General features: G+C 41.9%; 2 protein-coding genes across 2 annotated transcripts; one reads left to right on the top strand and one right to left on the bottom strand.

Moving 5' to 3' along the window:
- Positions 1–1,229: 1,229 nt before the first annotated feature.
- Positions 1,230–11,712, bottom strand: LOC121553362 (poly(rC)-binding protein 3-like). Its single transcript, XM_041866408.2, has 13 exons — positions 11,527–11,712; positions 10,103–10,132; positions 8,668–8,790; positions 8,488–8,544; positions 8,270–8,386; positions 7,935–8,066; positions 5,590–5,718; positions 5,235–5,339; positions 4,046–4,087; positions 3,516–3,591; positions 2,771–2,823; positions 2,257–2,426; positions 1,230–1,813 (listed from the first exon to the last, which is right to left on the bottom strand). The coding sequence occupies exons 3-13, from the start codon at positions 8,743–8,745 to the stop codon at positions 1,453–1,455; spliced, it is 1,320 nt and encodes a 439-aa protein (XP_041722342.1). The 5' UTR covers positions 8,746–8,790; positions 10,103–10,132; positions 11,527–11,712; the 3' UTR covers positions 1,230–1,452.
- A 12,772-nt stretch (positions 11,713–24,484) lies between these two features.
- Positions 24,485–25,323, top strand: LOC123482730. The gene has a single exon (XM_045211429.1). It carries the CDS (start codon positions 24,528–24,530, stop codon positions 25,248–25,250), a length of 723 nt encoding a protein of 240 aa, XP_045067364.1. The 5' UTR covers positions 24,485–24,527; the 3' UTR covers positions 25,251–25,323.
- The last annotated feature ends 240 nt before the right edge of the window (positions 25,324–25,563 follow it).

Genomic DNA, 25,563 nt, shown 5'->3' with positions numbered 1-25,563 from the left:
AATGAATGCAGGATAAGATTTCAGGAGCAGGACAAGACACCCTCTATGTACGTGATAGGCCTATCTGGCTTATATGATTATGAAGGTCATAATGCTTCTTTACAGTGTCATAAAGTGTATTTTCTTAGTCCTAGTAAAGTGTCACAGGATGGTCATAATGCTTCATGACAGTGTCATAAACTGTATTTTCTACTATATATATATATATATATATATATATATATATATATATATATATTTATATTATGAAAAAAACATGACTGTAAAGAATTCATTACAACAACAAAGGATTTAAGAAACAAACGTTCAAACAAAAGGAAACTTCTTGGCAGGGAAAAAACGAATTTGAATAAATGTGGGTTTTGACATTCTTATGTAGGTGTCATAACCAGCCATAAAATAACACAATATATGTCACAACAGGTGTAAATATATGGGTCATGACAGTGTTATGACCATATTATGATAGGTTATGACAAGTTATGTCAGCTGTTATGACATATTATGACATGGTTATGGCTGTGTCATAACATGTTATGACACTGGGTGTCAAGTAAAGTGTTACCAAACAGTTACCCTACCAATGGTCAGCAGCTGGTACAGTGTCAATTCCTGTTTGAAACTGGCCTTTTCCTAACAACATCATTGGCCAACTATTTACAGCAATAAAAAAAACAAAATACAGTACATCATATCTGAGAAAACTGTTCTGCTGGAAGGATCAGCTGTTTCCGTGCATCACATACTGTAAGCCTGAGAAATGCCTGTGCATTGTTATGTATGTTCAGATACACAAGGAGGTATTTAGCTTTACTTACAGCTGCAAACAATACTGTTACCCTAAAGTAGTTGAATGTCATGCTTCATTATCAGTAGAGATATCCTTAATCAAACAGCTGCAAGCTTTTTCCTGCAATCTAGAGCATAATCATTATGCTTAATTCTATGTCAAAAATCTGTTTATTTTTCTGCATATCTGAGCATACCTCTTATATGCTTCTCTGCAGTTCTGCTCAAATCTGGGTAAAAGATTGAAATGAATGTGAGTTTTATTCAGTACATTTATCAACTGCTTGTCTTTTCTAAAGACCTTGCCAGCAGGCATGCCAGCTAAGACAGTTAGACAAGCTAGCTACTCTAACTTGATTTATAGCCTGAAATGGCTTCTTGGTAGCTAGTTATGAGGTTGGGAGATTGGGAACATATCTGGGCTAGCTAAAGCCAACTTCATAAAATTGCTAGGTGGCTAGTAGTATTACAGAGAAACAACAACAAAACATTTTTTAAACAGGACAAATCTGAGGGAGCACATGCCCCTGTGCCCCCTGTGGGCATGAGGCCTCTGCATACAGTCAATACATCTTAATCAAGCTTTGCAACAGGGAATAAGTGTTATGCAGTACTGACCCCAAATTTGTTTTTGGAAGGGGAATTCAATTCTTATCCCATATGTCAATATGGGGCAAACTTCTGGCGCTCAGGTTTTTTCATGCCAGCAGTAGGAATCTTAGTGGTGTAAGGGGAGAGACCTTGTGGAAGGCCTGAGGCAGCTGCTGGGTGCATAGCCAGCATAGGGAGTGTTTTCATGCCAAGCAGACTGGAAACAGGGACAGCATAGTGCTGGGTGGTGATGGACTGTAAGGTGGAGGGGGAGTGCATGTTAATGGCTCCAGGGACTTGGGAGGTGGCAGCCATGACAGCCATAGAGGTGGGTGTGGAGACAGTGGGAGCAGACTGAGAGAAGCTCATATTGTTGAGGTCAACAGATGACGCAGAGGAAGCAGCCTGCATGGTGTATTTAGCCATCTCTAAGCTGTAAACAGATACAGGGAAGGTAGCCATTTTTGGAGAGGATGGGGTTGGGAGAAGATGGGAAGGTAGGGTTCAGCAAAGGAGTTAAGGAGAGGCATATCCAAAGAAAGGCGGGAATAGAATGGGTAAAGCATGGGAGGAGAGTGAGAGAAAGGGGGGAAAAATCAAATGAGGAATGTTATGTGTTAAAAGCAGTAAGACAAAAAAGTTTTCATGTTTTTGTGAGTTTGGATCACTGGATTGTATGTAGACCCCAAGGCACTTACATAAGATGTAATGCTTTTCCCTAAAACAAAACAATTCCATCCTTCCTTCCTGTCAACACTGTTAGTTTGACTATTTTATGTTGTTTGACTATCTTGTTCTCTATTTTATATTGTATCTTGTCAGTTGTCTGTCATGTAGTGCCTCATGGGTCACAACTCACAAGCGAGGCAGTCTTACCTGACATTGATGAGGTAGTGTGCCACACTGATGCTGGTCGGAGAGCCTATGATCGTGACTTGGCGCATGGGCGATCCGTCCGCGGCACTGGCTATCTTAATGTGAGCTCCTGACACCTGGCGAATCTCATTGATCTTGCTGCCTTGTCTGCCAATTATGCTGCCAATAAACTGAGGAGGAAAAGATAGGAAAGTGAACATTTAAGTCAAAAGATGTGTCACATGTTGCTCATGCATTATCAGTCCAATTAAAACATCTGTATCCTCCATAATGTTATGTCCACAATTTGGACATCTGACAAACATTCTCTCCAGTTTGGACATCTGACAATTGGAAATCTGTCTACCTAAAGATTAGAATAGAACATCATGTCAAGATACAGCATTCAGTTGGCTTACATATCACAAAAAACAACAATTTCAGCTGTCATTCTCATTTTAGAGCAGCGAAACCGGTCCCTAAATGACTGTGATCTGTATATTGTATGATGCTGATGAGACTGAGCAAGACTTACATCATTGGGTATTGCCAGCTCCTGAGAACTTGTGGGGACAGAGGCATCCATTCCTGCAGAGTAGGACATAGCATGGTAACTACAGTACTGTTTCCATATGCACTGAAAGTCATGGCATTGCATGTTACTGTATGTATGATGCCTGAGACATTACATTCATCAGTTATTTGGTCACTGTAAAGAATTCAAGTCACATTGCATGTTCATCTAACATGATGCCATAAAAGCACAAAGTGACATAACAGCTTTGATGTAAAACACATATAATTATACATTATGATAGATTATGAATAGACCTTAGCATTTCAATTTGTGAATGTATCCTTTGAAATGCATACATTTTCAGCAATACTCTGTCTTTTTATCAAACAATTGTAATAATTCAATAATTCTCACTGTTTGAATATTGTGTTATTTCAATTTGCTGCTTCTTTGTTGTAGGATAGAATACATGGGGTGGTATAGGGCAGGGATGGTATGGGGGATGTTAGAGACAGAGGATAATCATTGCCAAGGTCACGGAGAGGGGTCTGTGAGATGAGGGTTCTGTAAGATGTAGGCTACCACCTCATAAAAATGTCTCTATCTTTACAGACATACAGTAAAACATAACCGTGTAAGAGAAGATGTGTTCCTTCCAGAAGCAGAAGAGGGTTTTTGATTGGTGTGATGAGCACAGAAGAAGAGAGAGGAGCACAGAGAGAGAGGGATAGATGGACTTCCCCAGGGAGCCTTGGGTACGTACCAGGGAAGGTAGGGTTGCTTTGCCCAAGGGAAGGGAGGGGGATATGCTGCATAGCCAACTGGTGAAGCTTGGTCAACTGCAGGGTAGGAAGGAAGTTAGAACTAACCAATCAAACTGGATTATTTCAGCGGAGCTGACAGCTATAGCTACAATACAGAGCCAATCTTAAGTTCAAACACAGAGTTCAAAATGTGTGTTAGTTTGGTGAAGAATTTGACGTTTGACATCAGAATTATGCTGGCTTGTCATGGAAGTGATGAGATTCGTCAATATTACATGTGGTATTTCTATGAGCAAGAGGGGCCAAGTTACCGTTAGCATTGTTTTATGGTCCCCGTCTTTGCTCACACTCTTTTGAAAAAAGCAAGCTGCTATGTTAGTGTTAATAAACACTACAGTACAAGATAGTGTTAGTGTTTCATCCTTGCTAGTGGGTGCACTGAGGGCATAGTGGTGGCTTGGAAGGTGGTGGTGGTGGGTAGGAGTAGGTCATTAGGGTGGGTGTTATTGGATCAGACAAATACACTTACATCTTGATGTGGAAAAGCATACTGTCCTTGAATTGTGAAGGCCTGCAAAAATGGTATACATGAGTGGGGTATTATAACTGTTTGACCATTTGGCCTCTTGATTATTTTCTAAATGGTTGCAACACATGAGGATTTGATGTAGGTTCCATGCTGCTTTGGTCACATCCCCAAAATCTGTAACTACTACTACGTCTATGTTTCGATCCACCTAATTTAATCTAAAGGTTACCCATTTCATTTTTTTAAAACTTGTGCCCAGGATGTCCAATCGGACACACACATTTGTGAAAGGTCATAATGGATTTTGCTATATGTAAAATGGGAGCCATAATGCATAATGCCACATGACAAAGTGAGATGCTTAAGTGTTATATTTGTCTAGCGTTGATGCACATCGGTACACTGACGTAATTTCTAAAGGGGCGATGTGCTTACTAACTGCTGTGTAGTTATATGACAGCTCTGACCAGAGACTATAGACGTTTAAGTCAACTGGCTGTGGCAGCAATTTCTCATCTGGCCACTCACAATCTACAAATAGTGGAGAGATTTCATTATATGCGGATGCGGATGCTTCCCTCTGGTGGTGAAAAGATGCCCTGGTTGTTTTTTGGCTAAATGAGCATTGTGTGTCACTTCAGAATGTTTTTGTAGCCTTAACTCCAATTACATTTCCTAACTTGGTAACTCTGAATCAAAAAAGGCCAGGAAGATGCAGAATCTGCATTTTAATTGGAATAACAGGAAATGCAATTAATTTCCATGAAATTCCTAGAATGAGCGGAATGAGTGCCTAGTTTGCATTTTAATTACATCTTTAATTACAAGCAGGTATGTTAATGAATATACAATAACAACATTATGTGGCTAGTAGCTGTCCTTCCAGCCTTCCATCGTCATATAACAGGTTCTTGTATATCATTTTCAAGGAATGAATTGGAATGTACACACACATTAACATTTCTAATGGAAGTGATCTAACCTCAAAACAATGCCCTAAACATGCAGGCTTTTTGAACAAGGTTATCGTAAATGTCCTGAACATAATATCATCACCCTTAGAAGGATATTTGATCACCTGCCATCACTTGCCAATCATCAGTACCAAAGGGCTGATGTGTATATTTTTTTTATCTTACTGTATTGTATTCAAGTGTAACTTTTGTACATACAAAAAAAAATGACTCACTTGTGAAGCATGTTGTTGCTGTTGTTGTTGTTGTTGAAATACTGGATGGCCGGCTCCTGGCATGGTCCTGGGGCGATATGGGATAGTTGCTCCTTTGGGTGGTGACTGAAGACACGACCAAACAACAGACAGCAATGACTGATCGGACAAACACATCACTATCAACTACAACTAGTTAGATTCTATTGTTTCTTGGATGACTTGTCCCTGATATGGCTGTAGCCTTCATTATTATGGCGTGGTTTGATACCATAATTATCAAGCCTTGAGCCATTTCAGGTCTGGATATCAATTTGAACAAACTGATAATTGGATGCTATAATAATACTGTATGTTAATTGTATTGGTTGCTTACCTCCAGCATGACAGAGCAGATGTGTCTGACACACTGTGTGATGGCCTGAGGAGTGCCTGAGATAGTGACAGCTCTCTCAGTGGATTCTGGCAGCATGTCCCCTGCCACCTGCACCTGAGCACCTGTGGTCTGAACATTACATACAATGGGAGTCAATTACAAAGATAGGCCATTATTTGTCAAAAGATTCCTTTTGATCATATATTATTCATATATAATTGTACAGTGTCTGATTATTTTTTTTACATGCACAACATTCATGTTGTACAAATTAGTCTCTCGTGACACTGCTAGCCAGTGCACACAAGATTTGGTTTCTGTGTTCCGAGATTATGTCAACATAAATATTTGACATCCAATTATTTGGAGAGTGCAATCCTCCTTCATAGTTCATTTACTATGTTTACTATGAGGATTCAGCACCCCATTCCTTTGATGAATAAGAATGTTTGGTACTCCAGGCTTATCAGTCTCCCTGAATAGTGTTGTGTGGTGCTGGTGCTTCACTGTAATTAATTTACCTGAGGCCGTTTCATTGGGTGATTGAAAGGTTAGGATGGGATCATCAAATGTAGCCTGATCCCAGATCTACAGTGAGGGAAAAAAGTATTTGATCCCCTGCTGATTTTGTACGTTTGCCCACTGACAAAGAAATGATCAGTCTATAATTTGAATGGTAGGTTTATTTGAACAGTGAGAGACAGAATAACAACAAAAAAATCCAGAAAAACGCATGTCAAAAATGTTATAAATTGATTTGCATTTTAATGAGGGAAATAAGTATTTGACCCCCTCTCAATCAGAAAGATTTCTGGCTCCCAGGTGTCTTTTATACAGGTAACGAGTTGAGATTAGGAGCACACTCTTAAAGGGAGTGCTCCTAATCTCAGTTTGTTACCTGTATAAAAGACACCTGTCCACAGAAGCAATCAATCAATCAGATTCCAAACTCTCCACCATGGCCAAGACCAAAGAGCTCTCCAAGGATGTCAGAGACAAGATTGTAGACCTACACAAGGCTGGAATGGGCTACAAGACCATCGCCAAGCAGCTTGGTGAGAAGGTGACAACAGTTGGTGCGATTATTCGCAAATGGAAGAAACACAAAATAACTGTCAATCTCCCTCGGCCTGGGGCTTCATGCAAGATCTCACCTCGTGGAGTTGTAATGATCATGAGAACGGTGAGGAATCAGCCCAGAACTACACGGGAGGATCTTGTCAATGATCTCAAGGCAGCTGGGACCATAGTCACCAAGAAAACAATTGGTAACACACTACACCGTGAAGGACTGAAATCCTGCAACGCCCGCAAGGTCCCCCTGCTCAAGAAAGCACATTACAGGCCTGTCTGAAGTTTGCCAATGAACATCTGAATGATTCAGAGGAGAACTGGGTGAAAGTGTTGTGGTCAGATGAGACCAACATCGAGCTCTTTGGCATCAACTCAACTCACCGTGTTTGGAGGAGGAGGAATGCTGCCTATGACCCCAAGAACACCATCCCCACCGTCAAACATGGAGGTGGAAACATTATGCTTTGGGGGTGTTTTTCTGCTAAGGGGACAGGACAACTTCACCGCATCAAAGGGACGATGGACGAGGCCATGTACCGTCAAATCTTGGGTGAGAACCTCCTTCCCTCAGCCAGGGCATTGAAAATGGGTCATGGATGGGTATTCTAGCATGCCAATGACCCAAAACACACGGCCAAGGCAACAAAGGAGTGGCTCAAGAAGAAGCACATTAATGTCCTGGAGTGGCCTAGCCAGTCTCCAGACCTTAATCCCATAGAAAATCTGTGGAGGGAGCTGAAGATTCGAGTTGCCAAACATCAGCCTCGAAACCTTAATGACTTGAAGAAAATCTGCAAAGAGGAGTGGGACAAAATCCCTCCAGAGATGTGTGCAAACCTGGTGGCCAACTACAAGAAACGTCTGACCTCTGTGATTGCCAACAAGGGTTTTGCCACCAAGTACTACGTCATGTTTTGCAGAGGGGTCAAATACTTATTTCCCTCATTAAAATGCAAATCAATTCATAACATTTTTGACATGCGTTTTTCTGGATTTCTTTGTTGTTATTCTGTCTCTGTTCAAATAAACCTACATTAAAATTATAGACTGATCATGTCTTTGTCAGTGGGCAAATGTACAAAATCAGCAGGGGATCAAATACTTTTTTCCCTTACTGTATGCTGTGTAAACAACTCCTACGGTCATTAATTGGCTATACAGCACAAACAGATCTGGGACCAGGCTAAATCAAATGAGCTCCCGCTGGACGAAATTGTTGTCAAAAGATACAGGAAGTAAATGAGAGATGCTTCAGGCCTAGCTTCTTCTACCTCTCTGATCTCCTTGATCTTGGAGCCTCCTTTGCCTATCAAGGAGCCACACTGACTCCCTGGGAACACAAGGCGGAGTGTCACTGGAGGATGGCTTGTTACAGTGCTGTTTGTCATTGCAGCTGTAATGTCCTGAAATAGTGGTTTAGACAACAGTTTTCATGTTATCAAAATATAGGGGGTCCTGACAAAATCTTTTGTATTGTATCATTCATTGAAGTCAATGGACGTTTTGAGTGAAATGTTGCCCAAAGTGAGGAAATTAGTACATTTTCACTTGTAAGATATTAACATAAAGATACACCAGAGTACATGGTACCAGAGTCTTTTGTTACCTCCTCAAACTTCTCAGCGATCATAGAGAAAGCTCTGAAGATGCCCTCTGTTGGTCCTGTGATGGTAACAATCCTCTCTGGAGAAGATCCCTCCGAAATGTTGATGCGAGCTCCACTCTAGAAACACAGATGTAATTTTAGGTGTCATGTAAAAATACAATTTTTCTATTGAAATTAGCATTTTATTGCATTTGTTATGTCAGAAAATATATGTGTACCTCCTCTCTCATCTTTTTTACGGTTTCCCCTTTCTTTCCAATTATGCTGCCCACTTCCTGTTAACAATGAGACACCAAACAAATATATAAATCAATAAAATTATAACATTTTCAATCTGATCTGACAATGGGAATATTATAAAAGAATAGGGATATGTTGCAATGATGAGACGTGTTTACCTTCCCATGCATCAGAAGCCGTAAAGTGAGGGTAACATTCAGCCCCCCCTCTGAGGCCCCACCTTCCTTGTCAGACATATTCACACTTATCAACGGTCTAGACACTCAGCTTCCTACAACACTCTGTAGACACAAACAGGGACCAATTTACATGAAACTGGCATAGTCAATTGATTTTTGTTCAGTCAGTCATAAAATGAAATTAGAATTCGAAAGCCCTGCACGACCCTTGAAATGTATCCAATGTAACAGGCAATCAATATAACTATATTTGGAGGCTTTCCCAGAATTAATCAGACAATTAATTTGTCATTTTACGATTAGAGAGTTGTCCCTACAGTGAATGCTATTTTCTTTGATTTTGACCTCAGGTTTTTACCACATAATAACTTAAAAGTGAAATCCAAGCCTCCAGAGTTAATTGTGTCCATGTACTGGTAAGCATACATGGTTACATATGTCTTTATCATTAGCCCTATGATGCAAGGGTTATCCCTATGATCCTGTTTTACTGGTTGATAGCTGTGACTGGGTAAAATTAGCGTTTGCCTCTGGTGTGATGCTCACACGGGACTCCCTCATTAGTTCCGGCTAAACAGAACTTGTGAGACTGTTCTTTGATTAGATAAAAATACAAAAGGAGCTGTCTGTGTCCTACAGGGCTGGAGATCAAGTGATGTCTGTGTGACCGTCTCTAATAATACCCTAGTAATATCACACTGTGGGAGCACAATGTCCCACTGTTCCCATGTACCCTTCATCCTGTACCCAGAACCACATAGGAATGTCTCTGAATATAAGTCGGACAGGAGTGGGACACTCAAATATGAAGATACTACTTTAGTCTGTTGGTGAATGTGGATGGACAGAATCCTTCTTTCCACAATCCTAAATTCTATCAAAACTTGCCCAAAGCTACAGATGTAGGATAATTTTTTATCACTCTTTTGTTGCTGAGAATATTAACTTGTAGTGTATTTGAGGTTCATAAAGGCTTCTAAAGTTTGTAATTTCCATTTTAAAATGTCAGACTTGATTTACCCTAATGAAAAACCCCTAAAAAAAAATTCTCCATTAATTATAATTCACACAACAAACTGGCTCAAATTAAGATCCTACATCAGTACACCAATGCTTTAAACATAACTGTATTTGTCCTTTTTGTATCTTACCAAGTGTGTCATGCATGACCTTTGACCAGGGACGGACTGGCCATCTGGCATTTCGGGAAAATGCCAGATGGGCTGTCCATTTCTAGCCCAGTGGACCTGTCTAACTTGGGTTTTTCGCACAAAATGATAATTATATGGCTAATAATGGGGGCCTCAAGGAAAGAAATGGGCCAGTGTGGGGGCCTCGAGGGGTGTGTTAGAAATGCCAGGGACGATTTCTGGTCCAAGTCCGCCCCAACCTTTGACCCAACTCAGATACTTACCTACACCAATAGATGACCGCCATGCCACACCTAAGAAAGACATGGAAGCAACAAGGATTACACACAAGGGTGATGGGTAAAATGTTTGAGTTTGACATTAACATATCATTACATTCAAACAGCATATGATTCTTTAATTATAATTGCTTCAACATTCATTGCTAAGTCAAGCCTGGGTCAATTCCCAGCAAGCAATGCAAATGTCTTCACACATCTTCACGCCATATAAAAAATTATAGAATATTGCTGCAGACAATAATATTAGGAATTCAACGAGTTGTTGAGCAGCAGGGTATATATAGCCTAACAAGAGTGATTCTCTTCTCTGTGTCATTATAATATAATAATATAATATGCCATTTAGCAGACACTTTTATCCAAAGCGACTTACAGTCATGCGTGCATACATTTTTACGTATGGGTGGTCCCGGGGATCGAACCCACTACCCTGGCGTTACAAGCGCCGTGCTCTACCAATTGAGCTACACTAAATGCATGCGACAGACAGCAACATCCCAGGCTAATCCTATAGGCCAGGATTTGTTTGGTTAATGCTTAAGACCCCTTTGACCCATTTCAGTCACCTCTAGTATGTCAGCACCCACTCAAGATTACAGAACAAAACGCTAATACTCAGGAGCAGCCATAAACATGATTTAACAATTAAACATCCAGTGACAAAAGTTGTTGATACAAATCTAATATTTGTAAGCAAACTGGAATTAGACTTCAGGGAACACATGTACTCTTGACTAGCTGATCTTTAGAACAATATCCGGATTTTGATCTTGTTGAAGAAATGGATATTCATTAAATATTAATTTCTGGAAGGTATTCATATTGAAATTGAAAGTTTATCATGAGACAAGTGACTTTTCTCAGAGACTATGTTGTGTGCTTTAACACTCTCCACCCCATAATTGTGTGTTATAGGGACTAAATACTGTTGTATTACATCTGAGCATTTTAAAACCTTCCTCACACGTCATAAAATGAGATTAGGCCAATCAAAATGTGTGGATAAAGGTTATTCCTGGAATACAAGGGCATAGAACATTGGCAAATATATGTATCCTCAAAACCACAATATTTGACCAAAAGCCTTGCTTTAGTTCCATAAATTAAATGCAGTACTGTAGAGAAAATGTAATTGTATTGCATATAACAATAAGGGTATAGAAATTCAATGACATGGGTAGCTAAGTCTGTGTCAACTCAGGGCAACCGGCTATTGAGGGTAATTTACTTGTAAATTATTAAAAGAACGGGATTAAAGTCTACGGTTGAATAAGACTTCTGTAATTTTCTTATTTGCAATATTATTACCAAGGGAAACATGAGTCGCTGTAAAGCCTAATCCCCTGTCAGCCCCATTAGTTGAGGCGCCTGTAATGTAACAAGAACTATTAGTATAAAACACTAACCTGCTATTTTAGTATGAATATTTGTTCCTCTTCCTCTCTTTGTCACTCCAGAATGAATAGTCCTCTAGTTTTACAGTCCTAGTTAAATGTTTGACCCCCTTTGTTGTCAGTTATTGCACAGAGAATGGACAGATGGCTCTCTGTGCCCTTAGACCGGCTGGCTGGAGTGAGGCTGGCTTTGCTATTTGTCCGCCCCCCTAGCTTAGCCCTAGATAAGCCCCTACGCAGGGCAAGTGAACCTGCATCTCTCCATGTCAGTGACACAAGAGAGGCATTGCTCTGTGGAGAGATCCACTAGCTGCTGAGGCCTGAGGCCAGAGCAAAGTGGCTCTTCTGCAGGACACTGTCCAGAGAGAGCTATGATTACAGTGACTGCGTGCGAGACATTGTGGAAGTCTAACCTTTACAGTCAACAAAAGCACAATAGAGAAGCTACAGTAGAAACTCTTTGTAAATTAAGTTGCTGGTCGTCATTAAGTTGCTGGTCGTCATTAAGTTGCTGGTCGTCATTAAGTTGCTGGTCGTTTAGATTATCTGGCAGATTAGCAAGCTGCTCCCTACTTCAAGAAAGTAAAGCACATTACATCAAAAAAATGGGGACAGAACTGACAATGGAGAGTATAGTTATGTTTGGAGAGACAACCAGAATGTCTTCATGGGGTGCTTTACCCTCACTATGTCCCTCCCCCACACCAAGCCCTTACAACCAGTAATGAGGCAATAATGGATACAATATAACCCTTCTGCCCATAAAGCTGCATTCAGCTGAGCCACCAAATTGTGAAGGGAAATTAATCAGTGAAGCATAAGTGGCATATTTAATTACTGCTCACTGCATCACTGCATGAAAGGGAGAAAATAATGGCCTCTGTGAACTTCTCATGTCACATGCTTCCAGACCACGTGCTTCGGTCTCCCTACCTTAAAAAAATGCAATCTGTCTCCAACAATGTCCCATGAGTTGGTGTAAATGTGTGTATATGTTTACCGTTTTTTTCAATCACTTGGGCAGATTTTTCGGATGTAAGTGGTATATTTTCAAAACTCTAAGTACAAAGCTCTAAACTGATAATACTTGTAATGCCCCCTATCTTATGTTCAGAACCTTTGATTGTGCTTTCGTTGGGGTTTCACACATCCTGTATTACAGCCCTGAGTCATTCACACAAAATATTTTGTTTTTGTGAAATACCATGAACAAAAATGGTTTAGTCACCAATACATCATCTAATGATAGGCTCACCATTAGTCCTTTTAACTACCATTTAAACCAAAAAATATAAAAAATACAAGATAGACATTTCAAACTGTTATTTTTAAGTACTAGTTAGACAGAATAGTAGATTGTAAATATAATTTTCCATACAGTATTTGACTAAAGCTAATTTGTAGAAATATGTCAGTCTTACAGTTTCATTATAATTATACAGTACATACGTAGGACAAATCATCAGAAATAAGGGTATTATAAAGCAGTTGGCTACTATAAAAACATAGCACGGTGTTGTATACCATTTCTGCCCCATGCACCATTGTACAAGATCATATTTTCTACGTAACTTGTCAACTGATACAGTTTCACCTGTATCTCTGCTTGAAATTCATCAGCTTACAGTGTAAAAAATGAAATTCATGAAATTCAGAGTGGAATATTGTTATATACAACCCAGGTATTTCAGTAGTGCATTGTACACCCACACTATAATTCCAAATGGTAGCACATACTGTAAAATGACTACACTTTGTCCTGTTGAAGCACACTGGCTGATGGAGAATGATGATGTAGTATTTACAGCCACATCCATACATGATTTGGTTTTACCTTCTAACATAAATTGATGTCAAATTGATACATTTAAATATAGAAATTGTTCAGCAGTTATCAAAGTATACACGTTACAGTTTTTTTCAATCGCTTTAGTGACATTTTCACAAGTATGTGCTGAATATTCTAAACTCTTAGTACAAGCCTCCAAACTGGTAACACATGTAATGCGTAAGTGTCATATTCAAAAACGTTTTATTGTGCATTCATTTAATTTGAAGACATCTTTCAGCACACAACCATTGATCATCCAAAATAGTTTACTGTGAAACACCATGAGAACATTGATTTAATCACCAAAACACAACATAATGAACATCAATTTAGTTATTTTAACAGACAGTTAATTCAATAGCAAAAACTGCAACATACTGTACATCTTTCAAAATTGGCCTTTGAATGTAATATGCTACAATACAGAGCTGGCGTTATGGACGGGCCTTCTTATGGGGCTGGCCTGCCCTACTTCGAGCGGGCCAAATCTGATGTAACAAGCCACAGACAGAAACTTGACCAGGGGTTGCTAAAATGACTGTCCTCGAAACAGTTATGGACATGGGGCTCATGTACGACGCACTTGAACTTTCCCTACTGTCCGAGGGCTTAGCTTACAGAAACGTAACACCTCTATTCATAGGCGCCTGAGCAATGGCGCAAACAGAGCAGCTGCACCCCCACTTTCAAAATAGGGGTGCAAACTTATGCTTTTGCGCCCCCACTTTTTTACCATAAAATTATCATGATTCATTGGATAATTGGTAATTTTGAATAATTAGTAATGTTTTGAGCTAGTCTGTATTAAAATGGTCAAATACAGTGGGGAGAACAAGTATTTGATACACTGCCGATTTTGCAGGTTTTCCTACTTACAAAGCATGTAGAGGTCTGTAAGTTTTTCTTTAAGAAGCCCTCCCGTTCTCCACTCATTACCTGTATTAACTGCACCTGTTTGAATTTGTTACCTGTATAAAAGACACCTGTCCACACACTCAATCAAACAGACTCCAACCTCTCCACAATGGCCAAGACCAGAGAGCTGTGTAAGGACATCAGGGATAAAATTGTAGACCTGCACAAGGCTGGGATGGGCTACAGGACAATAGGCAAGCAGCTTGGTGAGAAGGCAACAACTGTTGGCGCAATTATTAGAAAATGGAAGAAGTTCAAGATGACGGTCAATCACCCTCGGTCTGGGGCTCCATGCAAGAACTCACCTCGTGGGGCATCAATGATCATGAGGAAGGTGAGGGATCAGCCCAGAACTACACGGCAGGACCTGGTCAATGACCTAAAGAGAGCTGGGACCACAGTCTCAAAGAAAACCATTAGTAACACACTACGCCGTCATGGATTAAAATCCTGCAGCGCACGCAAGGTCCCCCTGCTCAAGCCAGCGCATGTCCAGGCCCGTCTGAAGTTTGCCAATGACCATCTGGATGATCCGGAGGAGGAATGGGAGAAGATAATGTGTTCTGATGAGACAAAAATATAGCTTTTTGGTCTAAACTCCACTCGCCGTGTTTGGAGGAAGAAGAAGGATGAGTACAACCCCAAGAACACCATCCCAACCGTGAAGCATGGAGGTGGAAACATCATTCTTTGGGGATGCTTTTCTGCAAAGGGGACAGGACGACTGCACCGTATTGAGGGGAGGATGGATGGGGCCATGTATCGCGAGATCTTGGCCAACAACCTCCTTCCCTCAGTAAGAGCATTGAAGATGGGTCGTGGCTGGGTCTTCCAGCATGACAAAGACCCGAAACACACAGCCAGGGCAACTAAGGAGTGGCTCCGTAAGAAGCATCTCAAGGTCCTGGAGTGGCCTAGCCAGTCTCCAGACCTGAACCCAATATAAAATCTTTGGAGGGAGCTGAAAGTCCATATTGCCCAGCGACAGCCCTGAAACCTGAAGGATCTGGAGAAGGTCTGTATGGAGGAGTGGGCCAAAATCCCTGCTGCAGTGTGTGCAAACCTGGTCAAGACCTACAGGAAACGTATGATCTCTGTAATTGCAAACAAAGGTTTCTGTACCAAATATTAAGTTCTGCTTTTCTGATGTATCAAATACTTATGTCATGCAATAAAATGCAAATTAATTACTTAAAAATCATACAATGTGATTTTCTGGATTTTTGTTTTAGATTCCGTCTCTCACAGTTGAAGTGTACCTATGATAAAAATTACAGACCTCTACATGCTTTGTAAGAAGGAAAACCTGCAAATACTTGTTCTCCCCACTGTATATAGCCTAGAATATGTAGCCTACTCAATGTGGTGTGTTGTTTAAAAGGCCACTATTAAACAGAATGACAATTTAAAAAATAATTGGAAAATAATTTATAGTAGCCTAGTCCTGTAATTGCAGGCTACAGATTTCTTCAAACGTAAAATCATTTTATTTACTGTCATCTTAAAAAGGACAATTCTCAAGGTTGGTTACAGTAAAATTATTCTTGTTCAAAATGTGTGGTTTTAAGAACCAAAACGCAATTACATTATGTATGCAGACAGTGCTGTTCTTTGTTTCTATTATTAAAATAGGCCTACACAATAACAAAATATGCAGTAGGTAGCCTATTGTCAGACTGGGGTGATGTGTATGCGGCGGTGAAGTCAGGCGCAGGACACAGAGGATCAGGATGACTACTTTAATTCCAGTAAACACGCACCAAACAAAAGTCTCCTCAACACTGGAGGAGTAACACGCGTTGTGCGTAATAGGCGAACTAGAAATGCCGAACATCAGACAGGACAAAATGACAATAACACACAAAGGCCAAACGTAAAACAAGGGAACTTATATGTTACATAATCAACACAAAATAAGTAACAGGTGTACAAACTAGACAACACAAGACAAACACCGAAACATCGATCGGCAGTAGCTAGTACTCCGGGGACGACGAACGCCGAAGCCTGCCCGAGCAAGGAGGAGGAGCAGCCTCGGCGGAATCCGTGACACCTACAGTGGGGAAAAAAAGTATTTAGTCAGCCACCAATTGTGCAAGTTCTCCCACTTAAAAATATGAGAGAGGCCTGTAATTTTCATCATAGGTACACATCAACTCTGACAGACAAATAGAGGAAAAGAAATCCAGAAAATCACATTGTAGGATTTTTAATGAATTTATTTGCAAATTATGGTGGAAAATAAGTATTTGGTCACCTACAAACAAGCAAGAATTCTGGCTCTCACAGACCTGTAACTTCTTCTTTAAGAGGCTCCTCTGTCCTCCACTCGTTACCTGTATTAATGGCACCTGTTTGAACTTGTTATCAGTATAAAAGACACCTGTCCACAACCTCAAACAGTCACACTCCAAACTCCACTATGGCCAAGACCAAAGAGCTGTCAAAGGACACCAGAAACCAAATTGTAGACCTGCACCAGGCTGGGAAGACTGAATCTGCAATAGGTAAGCAGCTTGGTTTGAAGAAATCAACTGTGGGAGCAATTATTAGGAAATGGAAGACATACAAGACCACTGATAATCTCCCCTCGATCTGGGGCTCCACGCAAGATCTCACCCCGTGGGGTCAAAATGATCACAAGAACGGTGAGCAAAAATCCCAGAACCACACGGGGGGACCTAGTGAATGACCTGCAGAGAGCTGGGACCAAAGTAACAAAGCCTACCATCAGTAACACACTACGCCGCCAGGGACTCAAATCCTGCAGTGCAGACGTGTCCCCCTGCTTAAGCCAGTACATGTCCAGGCCCGTCTGAAGTTTGCTAGAGTGAATTTGGATGATCCAGAAGAGGATTGGGAGAATGTCATATGGTCAGATGAAACCAAAATAGAACTTTTTGGTAAAAACTCAACTCGTCGTTTTGGAGGACAAAGAATGCTGAGTTGCATCCAAAGAACACCATACCTACTGTGAAGCATGGGGGTGGAAACATCATGCTTTGGGGCTGTTTTTCTGCAAAGGGACCAGGACGACTGATCCGTGTAAAGGAAAGAATGAATGGGGCCATGTATCGTGAGATTTTGAGTGAAAACCTCCTTCCATCAGCAAGGGCATTGAAGATGAAACGTGGCTGGGTCTTTCAGCATGACAATGATCCCAAACACACCGCCCGGGCAACGAAGGAGTGGCTTCGTAAGAAGCATTTCAAGGTCCTGGAGTGGCCTAGCCAGTCTCCAGATCTCAACCCCATAGAAAATCTTTGGAGGGAGTTGAAAGTCCGTGTTGCCCAGCGACAGCCCCAAAACATCACTGCTCTAGAGGAGATCTGCATGGAGGAATGGGCCAAAATACCAGCAACAGTGTGTGAACACCTTGTGAAGACTTACAGAAAACGTTTGACCTGTGTCATTGCCAACAAAGGGTATATAACAAAGTATTGAGAAACTTTTGTTATTGACCAAATACTTATTTTCCACCATCATTTGCAAATAAATTCATTAAAAATCCTACAATGTGATTTTTTGGAATTATTTTTCTCATTTTGTCTGTCATAGTTGACGTGTACCTATGTTGAAAATTACAGGCCTCTCTCATCTTTTTAAGTGGGAGAACTTGCACAATTGGTGGCTGACTAAATACTTTTTTTCCCCACTCTATATGAGTGTAGCTCTTATGAAAGAAAAGGTTGGAGACCCCTGCTCTTGTCTTGCCCAAATGGAGCTACATTTAATTATTTTTATTGCTGATTCGGAGGCGCAATTTCTGGATATATACAGTGGGGAGAACAAGTATTTGATACACTGCCGATTCTGCAGGTTTTCCTACTTACAAAGCATGTAGAGGTCTGTAATTTTTATCATAGGTACACTTCAACTGTGAGAGACGGAATCTAAAACAAAAATCCAGAAAATCACATTGTATGATTTTTAAGTAATTAATTTGCATTTTATTGCATGACATAAGTATTTGATCACCTACCAACCAGTAAGAATTCCGACTCTCACAGACCTGTTAGTTTTTCTTTAAGAAGCCCTCCTGTTCTCCACTCATTACCTGTATTAACTGCACCTGTTTGAATTTGTTACCTGTATAAAAGACACCTGTCCACACACAGACAGTTTAAATATGGCTCCCAATCAGAGACAACCAACGAACAGCTGACACTCGTTGCCTCTGATTGGGAGTCACTAAGGCAAACATAGAAAATAGACAACCTAGAACACCCACCAAAGAAACAGAAAACATAGAATGAACACACCCTGGCTCAACATAATGAGTCCCCGAGCCAGGGTGTGACAGTACCCCCCCCTAAAGGCGCGGACTGCGACCGCGCCTAAATACGAGCAAAACAGGGGAGGGCTGGGTGGGCATTCCTCCTCGGCGGCGGCTCCGGCTCCGGGCTTGATCCCCACTTCCTCTCCAACCCCCAAAGTACTCCTGGTCCTGTCTAGCCCCGCTGGCCGGAGCCGGACTGACGACACGCGCCCCTGGCTTGGTGCGTGGAACAGGAACGGACCGGACCGGGCTGACAATACACACCCCTGGCTTGGTGCGTGGAGCAGGAATGGACCGGAATGGGCTGGCGACGTGCACCACCGACTTGGTGCGGAGAGCAGGAATGAGCCGGACAGGGCTGACGAGACGCACCACAGACTTGGTGCGGGGAGCAGGAACAGGCCGGACCGGGCTGGCGACGCGCACCACAGGTTTGGTGCGGGGAGAAGGAACAGGCCGGGCTGGCGACGCGCACCACAGACTCGATGCGGGAAGCAGGAACAGGCCGGACCGTACTGGGGACACACACCACTGGCCCTACGCAGGGATCAGGAACGGGCCGGACCGGACTGGTAACACACCCCAGTACCTCTCGCCGTGCCTCCACACTTTCCCTCTCCTCTGTGACCAGTGGCCCCCTTAACCTGGCGGCCTCCTCTTCACACCCGCTGGACCGCTCCATCGCGGCCTCCTGCTGCCCCGTCGTCCACGTCGTGAGCCCCCCAAAAAAATTCTGGGGTTCTCTCCTCCCCGTGGACCAGGCCTCCCTAGCTCTCGCCAGACTCTCGATCCATTGCTTCATAGACCAGCCTCTCTCCTCTTCACTTAGCGTGGCCCAGCCGAAACTCCTACTCCCCTGATCCCAGGTCCTTCCTCTCTCCTCTTCACGCTGCTTGGTCCAGTTTTGGTGGGATTTTCTGTCACGATCGTCTACCAATGAGGAGGAGGACCAAGGCGCAGCGTTGAATGTGAACATATTATTTATTAGAATGATCACCCGATCAAAACAACAAAACAACGACGTGACAGTCAATGGTCAATACACAACCAAACACGAACAAAATCCCACAAACCCGAATGAAAAACAGACAGTTTAAATATGGCTCCCAATCAGAGACAACCAACGAACAGCTGACACTCGTTGCCTCTGATTGGGAGTCACTAAGGCAAACATAGAAAATAGACAACCTAGAACACCCACCAAAGAAACAGAAAACATAGAATGAACACACCCTGGCTCAACATAATGAGTCCCCGAGCCAGGGTGTGACAGGCCAAAATATATTCACATTTGATCATGCTAATTATTAATTCATAATAAGTACGCAATATTGTTTTTATGTGAACATAATCTATTACCAAATTTAAATGCAAAACTCCAGTTTGCATTTTCAAGTTGACAGTTCTTGTTCAATGCCCTAACATATAACACTGCCATATTGAGAAAGAAAATTGTTAAAAGATAAATCAAAATTCACATTTGTGATTGTACTACATGATTGTGATTGTATTATTTGTGACAAAAATGAAATGTAACAATTATGTTTCTTAATTAAGCTACCAAGTAAAATATTTGAATTCTTATTGGGTAAAACAATATTATTCCTCCCATTTTATTTCCTCATTGTCATGCGTTATCCTGACCAAATTCTTAACCATTTCACCTGTCAATCCATCACTGTGGGTGGGACTGTCAGGGGAGGAGTAGGATATTTGTGAGAGCCACAGAGTTGGTAGGGTTTCAGACCTGTCAATCAATCACTATGGGTGGGGTTTTCAGGGAAGGGGCGGGATGTATATAAATCACATGGTTGGTAGGGTTTCAGACCTGTCAATTAATTATTGGGGGTGGGATTTTCAGGGAAGGGAGTAGATTAGTAATCTAGTCATTAAAGGGAAATTTCGACTCTACTCTTTCTTGTCAAAAGTTTTGAAAATGACACAAATACGAATTTACACAAGGTCTGGTGCCTCAGTTTTGATAATGGCAATTTGCATATACTCCAGAATGTCATGAAGAGTGATCAGATGAATTGCAATTAATTGCAAAGTCCCTCTTTGCCATGAAAATTAACTTAATCCCCAAAAAACATTTCCACTGCATTTCAGCCCTGCCACAAAAGGACCAGCTGACATCATGTCAGTGATTTTCTTGTTTACACAGGTGAGAGTGTTGACAAGGACAAGATCACTATGTCATGCTGATTGAGTAAGAATAACAGACTGGAAGCTTTAAAAGGAGGGTGGTGCTTGAAATCATTGTTCTTCCTCTGTTAAGCATGGTTACCTGCAAGGAAACACGTGCCGTCATCATTGCTTTGCACAAAAAGGGCTTCACAGGCAAGGATATTGCTGCTAGTAAGATTGCACCTAAATCAACCATTTATCGGATCATCAAGAACTTCAAGGAGAGAGGTTCAATTGTTGGGAAGAAGGTGTCAGGGCGCCCAAGAAAGTCCAGCAAGCGCCAGGACCGTCTCCTAAAGTTGATTCAGCTGCGGGATGAGCGCTACCATCAGTCCTGTGTCATGCCAACAGTAAAGCATCCTGAGACCATTCATGTGTGGGGTTGCTTCTCAGCCAAGGGAGTGGGCACACTCACAATTTTGCCTAAGAACACAGCCATGAATAAAAAATGGTACCAACACATCCTCCGAGAGCAACTTCTCCCAACCATCCAAGAACAGTTTGGTGACGACCAATGCCTTTTCCAGCATAATGGAGCATCTTGCCATAAGGAAAAAGTGATAACTAAGTGGCTCGGGGAACAAAACATCGACATTTTGAGTCCATTACCAGGAAACTCCCCAGACCTGAATCCCATTGAGAACTTGTGGTCGATCCTCAAGAGGCGGGTGGACAAACAAAAACCCACAAATTCTGACAAACTCCAAGCATTGATTATGCAAGAATGGGCTGCCATCAGTCAGGATGTGGCCCAGAAGTTAATTGACAGCATGCCAGGGCGGTTTTGCAGAGGTCTTGAAAAAGAAGGGTCAACACTGCAAATATTGACTCTTTGCATAAACTAAATGTAATTGTCAATAAAAGCCTTTGACACTTATGGAATACTTGTAATTATACTCCCAACCTCTACCGCAAGAACTGGGCCCAAACCCAACCGCAGTCCTGCAATGTTATTTTAGGCGTATGTGACGCAGGTCACTTGCCAGCCATGGTCCCAGCAATTTTGCGCCCTGTAGGCAATATCAAATGCGCAAAAATAACTTAAGAAATTAAGTTAAATTACCAGAGATTGTCATATGACCCTTACATTTTATTACTGGGCTATATCAGCCAAAATGCTAGATGTAGTTTGAAGAGAGCAGAGTTGGAGAGACTTGCACTTTCTCTTCAGGGGTTTTTATAGCCTACCTTTTAGGAGTGGGAAGATTTTAAGACGAAGAAATATGGGTGATCAATATTTAGGCCTATTTCTATGCAATGTAGTAAACTATAGCCTAATAATAGGCCTATTAAGGAAGTGCATTTCCTTGGAAAGATAACTGCCCTGTGCTTCTCCGCCCATGTATACACAAGTTTTTGAGCCGTTTCTGCTCTACTTCCTGAACTCCTCCCGTCGATGCAATCCACTTCCGTTCTGCCGGGCTGGGTTTGTTTTGCTAGCTAGCTCCGTTGTGCCGACAAAGCACTGATATCGCAGTGACAAAGAGGATATAAAAATTACAATTACAACATGAAGAAAAGTGGTTCGGGAACGACGTGTGCGGTAGTTGGTTGCAAAAACTTGAGAAAGCACCTGAACGAGTGGTTAGATAGAGAGTGCTACGACCACAAACCAGCTACGAAGAGGCAATGTCCATGCGCTCCATTGTTTAAATTTTTTCGCAAGCCTGATACCGACTCGGAATCAAGGACCTGGCTGAAGGCATTGAATCTAAAGAAACCACCCCTCAACGTTTTTGTTTGTTCCTATCACTTTGTTGACCAAAAACCTACCAAGGATAATCCTTTCCCAGAGTTGTGGTTGGGATACAATCGCCCTCCCCAGCCAAAGAGGCGTCAACTCACCCAGCGGACCACTGCCTCCCCCCAGATAAAGAAACGCAGACTTGAATCTGAGGGTAAGTTCAGCAACTTTAGCTATGAAGCTGACAATACTGTTAATTATGAAGAAGTTGTCATACATTAACATTGCTACCGGTATTTTGCTAAGGCAGTTGATTGTTTTGGAGATGGGACAAACAATGCCCACGATAGCTACATCATTAATTGTGTGTGTGTGTGTGTGTGTGTGTGTGCCTGCCTGCGTGTGCCTTAGTCTACATCATAAATACAATGCAAGGTGGCAGGCTGTTGTGATGATGATTGTGTGTGTGCGTGTGAGTGCAATGTTGTAGTCAGTGGCGGCTCCTGAAAAAATTCTCAGGGGGGGCAACTTTTCTGATGATTTAGGTGACCTACACACATTTTTAAAAAGATATGTCCAGCAACAACATGAAGACAGGGGCAGCATATAAGTCAATACCAGAAGCATTTATTGACTGATCTCAAAAGTGTTGGCTTACAAAAGCAAAATAAGTTATCACAGTAAAAATAATCAAGGGTGTTCTTTCACATTCCTCAACACTGCATAAACAATATGCATTTCCATAAACAAATGAAATATCAGCTGAAAATACAGCATCTTGGTATTTGTTCAGATTGCAGGATCAACAAGAGCTTTTACCACATTTTTTGATATTGTTTAATCTTACCTTATGGCCTGCACTTGCTTGTGAAGCTGTCGAGGGCACGTTTGATAAAGACAGCATCGATGTCCTTCTTCTGTAGCTTCTGGTACAGAATGTCGACGTGGGGCATGATTTTGTGAAAAAGCCGCAGGAAAAAAATTAAATCTTCATCATGGAGTATCCTCACGTAGCCAGCTGCCTCTCTCAAGGTGTGCTGGTCAAATGAACCCAATGAACCCGTCCGGATGGCTTCAAAACATTCTATGAGGTCGTCTCGATTCTCGTAGACAGTGTTCACGACTCTGCTGTTGCTAACCTCATCGTTGTGGCGGCGGACAGCTAGCCTGTATCCCTCATCCAGTTGAGTGGCAATATTCACTCTCCCAAAAGCAGACAATCTCAAACAGCTATATGTGGGTCTTTGACAGCTCATTTTTCTTAATCTTTTCTGAAAGATGGTGCATGTCGGTTACACCAGTCGCTGTCCAAGCGGTGCTGTCTGCCTTGCCGCCTTCAGGGTGAAAGAGTAGTTTCTTAGTTACGTTCATCGTTACGTTACGTATGACGAAAGCGCGTAAGTGCAAGCCCTCAGAAACCCATAGAGATTGTATTGAAAGCTCAGATATTTGAAAAAAAAATATTTTACATTAGAGGCTATGAGAGACTTCTGGGCGATTTTCAACCTGACTGAAATCGCCCCAAAACGGGCGGGGACATTTGAAGCACGACTTTAGCATGATTGGACATTTATTGGCAGATCAGGCGTCTAGATTAGAACACTGAACTACTGTTGCCGTGATATAATTGATTAGAAAAAAAATCCCTTCCTTTTCCCGTTTGGCAGTGCGTCACCCATATCGCCCTAATGAACACACCGCCCCTGGTGGTAGTACACATTTTTCCATTGTGATGTTTGTAGTGAGAGGACTCTATGCCTGCAATAATTTTGCTCCATCCATGTTTTCTCTTCCCCTTTTTAGATGCTCCAGAAACCTGTCAGCCTGTCTGTGAGGCCGAGCCTGCTACACCAAAATTTCGAGATGCCCAGACCCAATGGGAGGATCCGTCACATATTGATCACATTTACTGTTCAACAACACAGTCTGTTAAAGTAGACAAGGCCACACAGTGCGAGGCAGAAATGGGTCCTACTGTGACCAGCACCACGGTCATTGATGATGCTAGGTCCCGGCTGTATACAGGAGTGCTTATGGTTCAATTCTTCACCCTGGTGACGGTGTTGTTGCCTTTCAGTAAGCCATCAATTACCCTTCCTGTTGTTGACCAAATACTTATGACGTTGATGAAACTAAAACTAAACCTAATATTAGGAGATATTGCTCACCGCTTCAATGTGTCTACATCCATGGCAAGCATTGTGATTAGTCACTGGATTGACGTGATGGGTGAACAGTTCAAAGTCCTGATCCCCTGGCTTCCAAGAGAGACCATTCGTGCCACCATGCCCTTGTCGTTTCAGAGGAACTACCCTCGAACCACCTGCATCATTGACGGTGCCGAAAGTGCCATGCAGAGAGCCACAAACCACGACTCAAGGAGTGACACTTTCAGCCAGTATAAATCACGCAACACTGTGAAATATCTCGTCGCTGTGGCCCCTAATGGGCTAATCATGTTTATATCTGATGCCTATGCTGGCAGAAGCAGCGATACGTTTATCACCATGGACAGTGGGTTCCTAGACTATCTGAGGGCTGGTGATGAGGTCATGGCGGACCGTGGGTTCACCATTCGAGACTTGCTTGATGAGAGAAGGGTCAGTTTGAACATCCCTGCTTTCACCTACAGGCGCAATCAGTTGACCAATGAGGAGACGACACGCACCAGGCGAGTAGCCAATGTCCGCATACATGTGGAAAGAGCAATCCAGAGACTGAAGGTGTTTAAGATTTTATCCCAGAATGTTCCCATCAGCATGGCACCGAAACTGGACAACATCTTAACCATCTGTGCTGGCCTAGTTAACCTGAAGAGTCCACTGATCAGTGAGGTTTAGAATCTTGCCCTGTGTCCCTGTCTACCAACACCCAGCCATGTTGTTCATTAAATACAGATAAACACAACAAATACTGCGTGCATTGTATTTTTTTAATATTATATATGAATATTTTCATAGTGATGTAATTGTGTGGGCTGCTTTTGTATTTTACTTTTTAATACCTGTTAAGATTAAACACGCAATCTTTCTTGTTGAAGCCATTTGTTTAGTTTCCTCAAAACAATTAATTAATCCAGTGTTATTTATGTACAGTATGAGCTTACTATGAATTATGAACTGTGTTAAAATAAATTGTAGCACTCTAAGGATT

The sequence above is a fragment of the Coregonus clupeaformis genome, chromosome 37, assembly GCF_020615455.1.
Source record: "Coregonus clupeaformis isolate EN_2021a chromosome 37, ASM2061545v1, whole genome shotgun sequence".
NCBI classification, from domain to species: Eukaryota; Metazoa; Chordata; class Actinopteri; order Salmoniformes; family Salmonidae; genus Coregonus; species Coregonus clupeaformis.
Note: the sequence above shows the minus strand (reverse complement) of the source record. Positions and strands in the feature narration are given on the sequence as shown.

Coding starts and splice junctions, on each gene's coding strand:
- LOC121553362 (XM_041866408.2), bottom strand. CDS start 8,745: ATGTCTGACAAGGAAGGTGGGGCCTCAGAGGGGGGGCTGAATGTTACC. Junction 8,545..8,667: donor GGCTTCTGATGCATGGGAAG/GTAAACACGTCT, acceptor CATTGTTAACAG/GAAGTGGGCAGCATAATTGG. Junction 2,427..2,770: donor AGCTGGCAATACCCAATGAT/GTAAGTCTTGCT, acceptor TTTCCTCCTCAG/TTTATTGGCAGCATAATTGG.
- LOC123482730 (XM_045211429.1), top strand. CDS start 24,528: ATGACGTTGATGAAACTAAAACTAAACCTAATATTAGGAGATATTGCT.